Genomic DNA, 13,858 nt, shown 5'->3' on the forward strand with positions numbered 1-13,858 from the left:
GCACCGCACCCCATCCCTACTCCCCACAACCCTCTACTGTCTCTCACGAACCACCGCAAGTGTTCCGGCTTCCTCATGCGTCTGCAACCGCCACACACACACCTGTGTTTCGTCGCGCCTCTCCAACTGCAGCACGCAGCCCAGTTTCATCGCACCTCCATCCCGTCTGTCGCTGCAGGCAACCCAACCTTGTCGCGCCGCGGGGGACTGCCTCTTCCCCCCTCACCTCTATCGCGCCGCTGTAAGCAGTCCAACTTCGTCCTCCATCGCGCATGCGGATGTTTATTTTTCATGCAAATGGGATGTTTATTTTTCATGCAAATAGGATTTTTGTTCTTAATGCGAATGAGATGTTTGTTCTTAATATGGAACGACTCCTCTGCACTCGGCATTGGTGACGGCGGGAGACAACGGCACTGAGGAGCTTCCTCGCCTGCAAGGGAGACTGCATGCTGGGATAGGTGACGGATGGCTGGCTATGGTGAAAAGCGGGTTTGGATTAGAAGTGGTGTAATTAGGTCAAAGTGAAATCAAGTAAAAGTGGTGGATTTATAATAAAAGTGAAATTGGATGGTTAATAAGCATAAAATGCAACTTGTTGATTACTTGTTCGTAAATCACAACTCTTATACATCGATCAATTACGTTCTCTTTTTACACTCAAGGACTCAGGTGAATTCAATTATTTTCTAGGAATAGAAGCTACAAAAACTGCTTGAGACTCATATATCATATCTCAATCTAAATACATTAGAGACCTTCTCACTAGCGCTCATATGCAAGAAGCACACCCAATGTCAACCTCTGTGATCACTACTACTAAACTATCTATTCATGGCAATGACATTTATGAAAATCCTACAAACTATCATTCTATTGTAGGATCCCTTCAATATGCTATTTTGACACGGCCGGACATAGCATACGCTGTGAACAAAGTTTCACAATACATGCACAGTCTTTCTTTATTGTCTCATTGAAAGTGTGTCAAACGTATATTGAGATATTTAGCTAGTACTAATGACTAAAGAATTTTATTTTAATCATGTATTGACTTAAAAATTGTTCGCATTCGCAGATTTGGATTGGAAATCTGATTTAGATGATAGAAGATCTACCAATAATTTTTGCATTTATTTGTGAACCAATCTTGTATTTTGGGGCAGTAGAAAGCAACATTCAATGAATAAATCAAGTGGAGAGGTTGAATTTTGAAGCATTACAACAGCTGAAACTGATTTGAGATGGATTTTAAATCTCTTTTCTGAGCTATATATCAAATATTTCAATATACCAATGATTTATAATGATAACATCAGTACAGTTATGTTTATAACTAACCATATTACACAATAAGACAAAAAATTTTGATCTAAACCTTCATTCGATTAGAAAAAAGGTCAACAGATAGCAACTGATAACTGTCCATATCCCTATAACAAATTGGCAGATTTGTTAACCTAGCCATTCTCCTTTCCTAATTTTAATAGGTTCAAAACCAAATTTAGGGTCTTATCCAAACCGACCATGAGTTTGCAGGGGTGTTGAATATAAGCCTAGAATAAGAGATGTAACTTGGTGTTACAGAAACCCAAGAATAAAGAACGTTCACTAACTACAATTCTATTATTCTATTGTGCTGTTAGCTTTGGTTTCTGTTAGAATTAGTCTCTAATTCTATTAGGAATATTGCTATATATAGTAATATCTGTCTCTTGTGTAAGGTATTACACTATTCAGTAAAACATTCGATACAATTTATCTCCTCTCTATAGTAAACCTAATTCTATTTTTCTCTCACATTCACAACAATCTACTCTATTCCTTGATTTCTGGTACCTATCAGGATTATTGAATGATATTTAATACTTACAAAAAAATATTCATCAGACACTATAAGAAAAATATTGAATATTGTCAAATTTATTGTCGGATTATTTTGGTCACTCACAAAGTATTATCGGTGAATTTTTCCTCCGATAAATCCAAAATCTACCGATAATCTTACCCTAAATTCAAATTGCAAATCCTCTTCTCCCCTCCCATTTTTGTATTACTCTCTCTAACCTACTCCCTCATTAAAAAGCAAAAAATCCTAGGCCCATCCCACCCCCCAGTTCTCTCACTCTCACTCTCACTCCCGCACATAGAGGGACAACACCGCCCCCTCTCCCCCAGCCCCCTCACTCTCACCTCGGTTCACTGCCACCACACGCTCGCCTTTGTCGCTGCGCCTCTCGTCGGATCTACCACATCGTGTGCTTGCGAATCGCGTCTCCTCCAGATACACCACATCATGTGCTCTCACCGGATCCACTGCACACTCGCGTCTCGTCGTGCCTCCTCCGCTTGTCGTCCCTCGCGTGCTCGTCGCTAGCTGTGTTTCTCCTTCTATCTTGTATTCTGCTCATCCGCCATCACTACACCCAATGTCTGGTGAGTGCTCGCGTCTCGCCGTGTCGCGTCGTGTCCCCATCCCTCCCTCACCTCTCTTTTGTGGGTGTTGCTATCTGCATTGCATTGCTCAATTCTGTAACTACAACAACAATCAACATATAAGTTTTTAGTTATTCTAATATTTTATATTAATTTTTAATAGTTGATTTATTTATTAGAATATGATTTATGAATCTGATTAGAATATGGAAGAGGTTGAACTTAAAATATTGAAATAATTGAAATATTATTATTGTTAACTTTATTGTTAAATTAGATTAGGGATTGAGTTTATTGACTATGAATATGCTGATTTTGTTAATTGTTGAATTGATTTTACTAATTATGAATACGAATTGGTTGCTCTGGACTCGAAAAATTGAATAAGATATTATTCCACTTTGTAGATAAATAATTTAAGGATTTCTGCATTTTAAAGTGATGTGCTTTAAAAGAGAATATTTAATTCATATTTCTAGGAGAATAGCTAATTCCATCATTCTATTATTGATTCTTGTATTTGACACAAATTGATTAAATTAGATTATGAAAAATTGTCAAATATGGCTTATATCTCACTCTAACAATAATTGCATTAGAGGTAACAACTAGTAAGATTTTTTTTGATTTTTTTCAACTTTGTTCAATATTTATTCATTAAGTTGAATTAAAAATTGTTCTTGATTCTTATATCTGACATTGTCTTGATTCTTCATTTATTAAGTTTGATTTGTGTTTCATAATTTTTGAGATGAGTCTCTTCCTTTCTAATCTAGTTGTTGGGATTAAAATACATTCAAGTAGTTTTAGTTATTTTCTTTATATTGAGATTTGTTTCTTTACGGGGTAATGTGGTTTATATTGTTTATTGATTTTTTATGTGACCAATTAGTCTACTATGCATACTTGTGATTTTTCATTGTAAATAGTAGTTGATTACTCTATTGTAAGTGATAATTTCATTTCCTTATGTAGAGTTTGAACCATAAGGTAAAAGACTCAATTGTCGAAGATACTTTCTCTTGCCAAGGATACAGAGCCTGTGTGTGAACCTAGAAACACAAACTACCTCACGCTAAGTTGTCGGATCTCATATGAAAAGCTTAGTCTAAATATAGTTGTGATTGGCATTACTCTGCATGATTGTCTTTGATTATATTTTGAGATTCTCTTTTTTTCAAATTAGTTATAGTTGAGTATTTGACGGTGTGATACTATTTTTACAACGTTAAAATGATGAGTATAATGATTAATGAGTAATTTTTTAGCATTGTAAGATTTATGTTTGTATTGAAACGTATTTCTTGTTATTAAAATTATTATTTAAAATTGTTATTTGAAATTTGATCGGATTGAGTAGAATTGTTTTAAAAAAAAATCAAAACTAACAGTAATTATTACTTTAATTATTAGTTAATAATATATTACCATCCGATTTACTGGAAAATAAATCCGGCGGTAAAAATTATCGGCAGAAAATTTTCGACAATAATTAGCGACAGACGAAAAAAAATCTGCTAATAAATTATTACCGGTAAAGTTTATACTGTCAGATTTATTTCAACACTAAATCTGACGGTAAATATATTACCGACGATATCTGCACAAATTTCTTGTAGTGAGAATTTATTATTTTTGGCTAATAATTAATCATTAATATTTAAAAATATAGACTAAAGTATATTATTAAATTATTATACTAAATAAATTTAATGGATGACTAAAAATAATAAATTCTGATAATCTTCTTTCTCAATTTTAAATTGCATATAAAAAATTGTAAAAAGAAATGCACAAAAAATTACGTAATAAATTGCAGCTATGCAACTACAAATTACATCATAACATTTTTTTAAAGAGATTAGTTAACATGTATCTTTAAAAAAATTAAAAAATTTAAAAAAAAAATTATGACACATGTTAAGTAAGTTTACAAATTAAAATTTTTAATTAAAAATATAAAAAATTTAGATTTTCAATATATTTGTTTTATCTTCATTAAATAAAAATATTTAAATTTCTTTTATAAGTTTATCATGTATTTTTAAGATACATGTTAGTTAAACCTTTTTTAAAAGTCTAGACTATTATTAGTGATCATGAATAGCAATACAATCACTAATCACTGCAAGTGCAACAATTTCAACAGAATAATTTTAAATAATAAATAAACCAAAAAATGAATTAAAAAGGAAAAAAGGATATAATAAAATTAAAGAAAAAGAAGATATGAAATAAAAACAGAAACAAGGAGGTGAGAAAATAGCAATTATTAATTTATATGACGAATGAAGCAGTTGGTGATAGAGAATTGCAGTAGTATCGCTGGGCAAATCTCCTTTGGCAGGAAGCTACACTATAAACGGTATAGTGAGGTACCTGCCAATAGAGAACTCGCCCTGTAATGCATCTGCAACTATGAATTAATCTCACACTCACCAATGGCAGCATGGCAACGTTATTTATTGCCTTCTGCAATTGGCATATCCTTTGGGACAATACCTTCCTTTTCGCATTCCGTGCTTTTATTCCTTTCTCTACATCAATAACCAAGTTATAGGTTCTCTCTATATTTATTTGAGGAAGGGAATGACACTCGAATATAAGGTTTTACAAGTTACATCTCTAAACGAGATAAAATGTAAGATATAAGGCTTTGTTTCGTTATGAAAACAGGGATAAGATAAGATATTGAAAATAATATACAAAAATGAGTATTGTTGTATTTTATTTAGTCATAAATATTATGAAAATTCAATTTATTCTTATTTTTTTATTCAAAAAATTTAGAAAGAAAAATATAATAATAAAAAATTAATAAAAAATAAATATCCTTTGTGTTAAAATAGATATAAAATATATTAATTCAGTATTTCTATATATGTGTCATCTGTCAAATATAATTTTGTGTCTCTATATTCCTGTCAAATACAATTTTATGTACTCATCAGGTCTTAGATGTAATCAATTTGTTAATTTATAATAATTTAAAAAAAATTCAATTTTTAGAGATGAAAAATATTTGTATTCATTATTGAGAGACCACTCATATTTGATATCAATTTTAAATTATATATAATTATTCATACTAAAATTATTAATATATTTTTTACTTTATTTACTATAATGAAATATTTTCTTTTGGGAATTATAATATAATATATGTATTATAGGTTGGTGACCTTCCAAAGCTGCAAAAGCCGAAGGCACCTCTTTCCAGATATGAAATTCCTAATACACTAACACGACAATTAATCTTTCTGCGTTTAGTTTATAAGCTTGTCATCATATTCTAAAAGCAGTGCCATAAAGAACTTTCCCTTTATGGTTTCTTAGACATATAATCAAAAAATCATATTCGGTTATTTAATCGTGCATTTGTATAGGGACGCATCTTCAAAAAGAAATATTTAGACATAAAAAGACTACGATCTTTTTTAGGTGTTTCTGATGCTATCTGCAATGTTTTGAGTAGTAAATATTTAGATATAATCAAGGTATTTTAAGTTAAGGGGTATGTGAGACAGATACAGATATGGACAAAATTGTATTTTCTTCATTTTTGAATAAAATTGAGTTTAATAGTAGGGGTCCCTGTTGACCCAAAAAAATAAATAAATAAATAAAATAGTAGGGGTCCCATAACAGTATTTTTTTTTTCTTTTTAAAGATACTTATTAAATGTTTCAGAGTCCTGTTAATAAGTCATTGTGCTTTGTACTTAAGAATATTTTGAGTAGAAACTACTTTGAATAAATTACAATAATCAAAACTTTTTATTTCACTTTCTTAATCAATGCCTACAAATGTACTTTTTAGCTAAATCCAATGTTTGATATAAAAATTATTTATTAAAAAGTTTTACATTTTTCTATATTTTACAATGTATTTATTACAAAATAAACTTTGAATTTTTTTTATATAGATAATCTTTTGTTTTTTGGGTCAAGATCTAGATAATCTTAAATTCTTAATAAATAAAGCCACTTGTGAAGAAGGCTCCCGTTTATTTTAAGTTGGGCAGTCACTTAAGCTTCAACTTCGGGCTGATTCCAGGCTGGCCCATTTCAGGGAGGCGGTTGGGATACTGGTCAGCTGGGTGTGTCTACGTATATTAAACTTTTTACTTCTTATTAACAAAAGGAAAAAGTAGATAAACCTATTTTCACTACAAGGCCCAAATGTATAACAAAATTCTATGTAGTATATTATTTATGTCTTCAACCAACTTAAGTTGGTTGACTAGTTAGCTCACTCATTCATTTAAACAAGTATCGAAAATTTGAATATCGTTATATATATTGTCGCAACTTATTAGCCAACGACAAACTCTTAAATGGAGTTCAGATCTACGACAAATTAGTTCTTAAATTGCCGAACTGAGGAACACCCAAAAAATATTATGAGGTAACTATTAATTTAGTATCCAAAAAATTCAAATGCAGACAAAAAAAATCCTAAAATATGTTATCGACAAAAAATTCTTAAAAGAGAATTAATTTTGACAAAAGTAACGAGTTGTCAATTAAGGTACTTGAAATTAAAGTTTAACAGTTAATAATTATTATAATTACAAAATTATCCATACTTTTATTTTTTTTTATTTTAAAATACCTTAATTTTAAATTAAAAAAATTTTAATTTCTTTTTTTAAATAAAAATAACTATCTTTCACATTGACCGCGTAAATGGTCATCCAAAAGAACGAATGTAATTGCAGTGTAAAATATTTTACACTATCAATACATCAAAATTAAACTCTTATAATAATTGTTAACTAGCACGTTAACCTTAATTCCAGGTAATTCAATTGACAATTAATCATTTTTATTGAAATTTCTTTTTAATTTTTTGTTGATAACATTTTTCACAATTTTTTGTCAATGCAATCTTTCATATACTAAATTAGTAGTTACTTGAAAGATTATTTATGTCTTCAAAATTTCACATTTAATATAGCATAGTAATTGATTGACAATATACAAATAAATAATAATTAAAATTTTATCTAATAATTTACTGTCGGTATATCTTAAGTTACTGTCGTTATATCCAAATAAGTTATTATGTGCATTCATATGAAATGCCTAAATTCTTATAGAAAGGTTAAACATTAGTTTAGCTATAAAACCTATGAAAGTACCTTATTAGCCTCTCAAATTTATATATATAAAAGCAAGGTTCACCAAAACATATTGCTTTTATATAAAAATGATTGAAACTAATTATTCATTTAAAAATTAATGACATTATTTTATTATTTGAATTAAATTTTGATTCACTGTTAGTATAAAACTGTTTTGCACTGTTTTGCACGTATATCTAATAACATAATATCATATTAATAAAAATAATTATCTTTTACATTAATCGTATAAATAATTATCTAAAAATATTTATAATTACATAAATGTGTAACGCATCAAAATTGAAGTCTTATTATTTTGTCAAAAACTTTGATGATTTTAGCATTTTTAAAAAAAGCGTCTTGTAAATAGATTAAAGAAAGTATATATATACTAGGAAGACTTTGTAGAATAACTAAGCTCATGTTGAATAATAATATGAAAAAAGATATTAAAAGTATTTGCAGCAAAAATTGCTGGACAAATCCCCTTTGGCGCGAGCACAGACCTATTTATTAATTATTATGGTATGGTCTCCTGCCAAAAGAGAAATTGCCCTGTAATTGTAGCTGCACTGAAAATTGGCCACATACCCTCGAAGATGAATGAATGAATGCTGTATAGTATATATATCTAGTTAGAAATAGCATATGCCTTGGAACAATGCCACCTTCAACATTTTTCTCAACAGATTAGCATATTTCTAGAGTATTTTACTTTTAGGTCTATTAGCATTACAAGCATACTTTGATATCAATGTTTTTTTTGTAAATTTCGTTTAAAAAAAATATAGGTAGACAATGAAAATACAAAATAATGTGAATAATGAATATATCGAATGTTCAATTCACTAGGTGTGCGGATGATTATCTTAATATTAAAATCTAAGTGGATAATTTTGGGTGTAGTGTGTTTTTACTTTATTAGGCCAATTTTAAAGTCCATTATTCACATTGTTCATAAAAGTCATTGTCTAAGTCGTTGGTTTATGCCGCTTAAGAGTTATTGTTGATGTTGTTCACATGCAATTTAACATTTGGTAAAATGTGTTGATGTCTAGATTGTCATGAAGTGTAACCATGATATCAAACACCCAGGAACAAAAAGCAAGCTAAGCAATGTTTCTGTTAATCTGTTAAGCCTGTTACTACTTGTGCTAAATACAGTTAATCTGTTAATAGGTTTCTGTATAAATTAAATTAAAGCCACTTAATTAATTAGCCAACCCAATATTAACTTGGAATAGAATAGTAGAAATCAGTACAGAAAGCTAACACTATTTGAAATTTGAATACAGCAGAGTTGAGTTGATTAATCGGAATATATGGTTTAGATTTTGAGTTTTAACATTTATATGCTAATAAGAATCTGATTTTCTTTTTCTTTTTTTGATATATATAAATATATATAATAAAAAAGAAAAGAGGATGTATAATTCAAGTTTGAAGAGAATAGACCGTGAATTATGCTATGCGAAAGAAGATACCATGACATGTTCTTTGGCTACGGTGTAAAAAAAGGAAACGGTGGTCGGTAGTGCTTATTTAGTATCTAGAGACTGGAATCACAGTTATAGTTTGAACTCTTTGTACCAATATCAGTAACAGTCCCACTACATATTAAATTCAACCAGTTAATTTTAATCCAACAAAATTCATGTAATTTTCATCTAAAATAACCCCCCTTTTTTTTCGCGTTCCTCTTCTAATATTCATATCCCACATTCCTCCTCTTCCTTTGCATTTCTCTTCCTTTTTCTTAGTGTTTCTTCTTCTTCTTAGTATATTTCATCCTCATCGTCGTTTTTTTATTGCTGCTACTGTTGCTGTTTTTTTTTTCTCCTCCTCTTCTTATTGATTTTGTAACATTATGTATTTTTTTATTTAATTTTTTTATTTTTATTAAGAAAGTAAAATAAAAAGAAGATAAACAAGAAAAGAAGAAGACAATAATAATAAGGGAAAGTATGAGGAGTCATGGAATATTTGTACAATGTATACAATAGAGGTTTATGGAGTAGTAGAGATATAACCATTAGTGTTACCTTTTTTTTGTCAGCTAAAATTTTTTGGAGGAGTCGGATCATAACATTGTATTAAAACGCTAGATCCGAAAGGTCAAGAGTTCGATCGTTGGTGAACCCAAAATTAATTTAATCTCTTGGGAAGATATTTATTATGTTTATTATCCCTAGTACTCGGACGATGAATCTAAAAATTAAAATTTCAAAAAATTTGAACCTACTTTTTTCTTTCTAAACGCCAAACCAAACACATACACCCTGGTTGGATAGTTGCATATATAAACTTGAATGAGATTTAATGTGATATATGGTGATTAAATCACGTAATGTACATCGTTATTGGCCACGTTTTTGGCTGCGCTGTTCTAAAATTAAATCCATCTACATACAAATGATTAACTTGATGAGAACGTATTATATATATATGATGCTTTAATACTGAGGCAAAATAATATCCAATTTACACATGCTTGTAGATGTTTTGCCTCGAAGTAGAGACCCAAGACATGACGATGACCATGCCCATAGACATGTTTCACTTTACAGAAAACTACTGCCTCCATAATCCATATTTTGGGCATGTGAGTCTGGTGGATTATATTCCATGGACGAAATGCAGATAAAAAAAAAGTGCATAGGATCTTTTTGCTACAAGCCAATAAATAAATACAAATCAATCTCCAATTTGGAGAGAGACGCGTCAAGCACAAGTAGACAAGGCTAAACCAGTGGAAACATGAACTCTTTCTACCATTTCCATTTGATACAAACAAAATAGTATGAAAAACAAGGTTAATAGTAGCCCTCTACTATACGTATCCTTCAAAAAAGAGAGGTTAGTGCCTAGAAGAAAACAAGGCTAATAAGAGCAATTTAAGGAGACATGCAACTACTAAATTCCAAAGTTTCTTTTTGCCTTGTAAGGCTACAAATATATAGCTCTAGTGCTTGGCTGTGCAAGAATAATGGGATATATACAGTTCACAATTCCTTTTCCATTGTCTTTTTATGTTATATATGTTTGGCATTTTCTAGCTATAGAGAATGACCAGCCAATCCCACCCCCTGTTGATTCCATAAGGATCATTCCCTACTTGGATTAATTAAATAACACATGTATCATATATATCATCAATTCATGCATTATTGTATTGTATGTGTCAGTAACTACTCAGTGTATTGATAATGTATAAACTACTAATTCTTTTATATACCATTCCTTATCCATTGTGGCCCCAACAGTTTTGTTGTTGATGTAACTGAACTATATATTTTTAAATACATGCAACACTACTTAAATCATTAATGTGCAGAAGTGTGCATCAAATAAAACAAGAGAAGATGTAGTTATGGTTGTGAATATAATAGTTAAGTATGCATTGATTTCACATACATTCCCTAGTCCGAGGTGATCAAAGAATATATCATTAAGAAACTATATATTATGATGGTCATCATGCATGTGAATTTGTAGTACATAAATAAAAATGATAATAATAATAAATGTTATACTTTAGGAATTGAATGGGAGTAGAGGTAGGCCATGCCTAATTGCCTATAGGGAGAGAATCTGATATTGATAAGAAGTGTGGAGAAGAGAAGAGTATAAAGAATAAAACAGGGAATGGTGTCAGTGCATGTGATAAAACATTTGGCCACTAGCTAGTGAAGGGGAATGGAAGAAAGAAACCAAAAACAAAAAAATAAGGGAAAGGAAACACAAGCCCGTGACTGAAGGGGCAAGGTTAATGGTGAGTGACTGGTATATGCTATGTACCCATATTGACCACTGTACTGTTTGAAGATTGAGACCATCCCTATCCATCCATCATCACTTCTTTTGCTTCACTTCCCATGCAACATTTTAACAGTCTCATGATGAATATGACAACTACTTGTCCCTTGTTTCTTTTTGTTTAGCTTCTCTTCTGCTTCCAATCCCTTTCACCATGCACCAGAGACATATTGTCTTCTCTTGTGTTGTTGCTGTCCATATTCCATTAAGGGGTGCATGCACTTTAATTCCATTCATAATAATGTTGTCATTAATAATCCAAAATCCAAATTAAATAATATAATACCAATTATGGAGCTAGGCACTTTATGGATAGAGAGCATTATTATTACCATTTACCAATACCAATATATTCTTCTACTCCTAGAAAATTAAAGGTGTTTTAGGGTGAATAGTCAAGAAGAGCTTTATGGTGCTTTTTAATTATTTAATTATTAGTTTTTCATATACGACAGATTCACATTCACCACCTAATATACTATATAAATCCCCATGGCATGAACCCCACCTTTAACATTCTTCTTCACACAATAATTATACAAAGCAGGAAAGAGAGGAAGGAACTCACCAATGACTTGCAGGGTTCAGAGAAGGATATCTTTGCGCAGAAAACTTCACATTCTGCGAACACTTGCCAACTCTAATAATTCTCTCAAAGTAACCGAACTTACTCCTCCTTATTCCTTTACATTCCATATGCACTATTCTAACCAATTAAGTTATTACTGTTTATGTTTTGAAGGGCAAGAGAAGGAGTATTGTATACATATACAAGCTAAAGGTGGCCCTGGAAAGCATTAAAAGAGAGTATGAAAATGCAGTTTCCCTTAAGAAGGAAGTAGTGAAAGTGGAGAAGGTGAAGCGTGGAAGGTTTGTGGTGAGGATAAAGTGCGAGAAAGGGAAAGGGAAAGAGGGTGAAAAGCTGGTTTCAATATTGGAGGCATTTGAAGAAATGAGTGTGAATGTTGAGAATGCCAAAGTATCATGCGAGGGTGGTTTCAGCATGGACGCCATTATTGCTGTGGCACAAGAAAACGACCAAACTCTGGACGTAACACACCTTACAGAAGCTCTTCTGAAAGCCATTGAAAAACAGAGTGAATGAATTCATTGTAACCACCCTCTCTCTCATCATAGTCCATATGTTCTTAGTTATGTTTCTTTCCGATCATACCATGTCATTTCATTTTCATCCAATGTAATGTATAGCAAATTCATCCGCTTTTTTAAGTTTATACTCCTTCCTTCAGGACTGCCATCATTATTCACTATCAATTCATGTCTTAACATTTTATTCGTACTAGAGTTAGACATACGCGATGCAGAGAATGATAAATAAATTAATATATAGCATATTTTAATAAGTTTATATTGTTTAATTATAAATTAATTAAAATATAAGTAAATTAATGTCAAATTTAATGTGTTTTTTTCGAGGTTCAGAAAATCGGACTGGTCATTAAACCGCTCTAGTTACTGGTTTACTGGTTCATTGGTCTAACCGGTTTAACCGGTAGTTCAACCGAAAAAACCGTTTTAGAATAAAATAATAAATAAATTATAAATACACATCCTAAAATATAATTATAGTCTGATATAAATATTAAAATATCTTTGAAATTTAAAACACTACATAAAATATCATCCACCAAATACACATGATCTTATCAAAATCCAAAGTCAAAAGTTAAATAGTAATAAAAGCATATCTAAATATTAAATCCCAACATCATGGTTTATCAATCATCAAAATCCGCAAGAACTTGTTGCAAATCTGCTTCGGTGGGATGATCTTCACCTTCATTCCCACCCTGATCAGCAGAAGAATCAAGAGATGCAGCATAAAGACCACTACTACCACCGCCACTTTGATATAAATCAGCATCAATTTCACCTAATAAAATAGACATGTTATCATTGTATTATAAACTAACAACATTCTAATAAATCATTAGAAACTAAATATACTATACTCACGCAATAAGTCATCCACATTACTAGGAAGATCAGGCTCTTTCTCTACAACTTCTTCAGTCACCCAAAAGTCAACTTGACTGATACTTTCATAATCAATTGGATCATATTGTGTCTTTTGCTTTCTTTTTTCTTTTTCCTTTCTAAAAAGTTAAATACAATATATGAAGATTTAATAATTTACAAATTTGTTATGATAAAGATTACAAATGAAACAATATAGTATTTCATGAAATATATATTACCTGGATTTAAGACACAAATTATAGGTAACATAAACAATGTCATTCAGTCTATCATGCTCCAATCTATTTCTTCTTTTTGTATGAATCTGGTCAAAAAGACTCCAATTTCTCTCACACCCAAAAGAAGCAGATGCTTGGCTAAAAATGCGAACAGCTATCTTTTGTAGACATGGAGCAGAGCCTCCAAATAACCTCCACCACTCATCTACCAATTATAAAACCATAACATATTACAAGATATCAATTAAGAACATAGGAG

The 13,858-nt window shown here is 30.8% G+C and overlaps 1 protein-coding gene across 1 annotated transcript; it reads left to right on the top strand.

Moving 5' to 3' along the window:
* The first annotated feature begins 11,927 nt into the window (after nt 1-11,927).
* On the top strand, nt 11,928-12,630 carry LOC130965323 (uncharacterized). The gene is made up of 2 exons (XM_057890089.1): nt 11,928-12,037; nt 12,123-12,630. Exons 1-2 carry the CDS (start codon nt 11,951-11,953, stop codon nt 12,483-12,485), a joined length of 450 nt encoding a protein of 149 aa, XP_057746072.1. The 5' UTR covers nt 11,928-11,950; the 3' UTR covers nt 12,486-12,630.
* Nucleotides 12,631-13,858: the final 1,228 nt, after the last annotated feature.

The sequence above is a fragment of the Arachis stenosperma genome, chromosome 3, assembly GCF_014773155.1.
Source record: "Arachis stenosperma cultivar V10309 chromosome 3, arast.V10309.gnm1.PFL2, whole genome shotgun sequence".
Classification (NCBI taxonomy): Eukaryota; Viridiplantae; Streptophyta; class Magnoliopsida; order Fabales; family Fabaceae; genus Arachis; species Arachis stenosperma.

Coding starts and splice junctions, on each gene's coding strand:
- LOC130965323 (XM_057890089.1), top strand. CDS start 11,951: ATGACTTGCAGGGTTCAGAGAAGGATATCTTTGCGCAGAAAACTTCAC. Junction 12,038..12,122: donor ACTCTAATAATTCTCTCAAA/GTAACCGAACTT, acceptor TATGTTTTGAAG/GGCAAGAGAAGGAGTATTGT.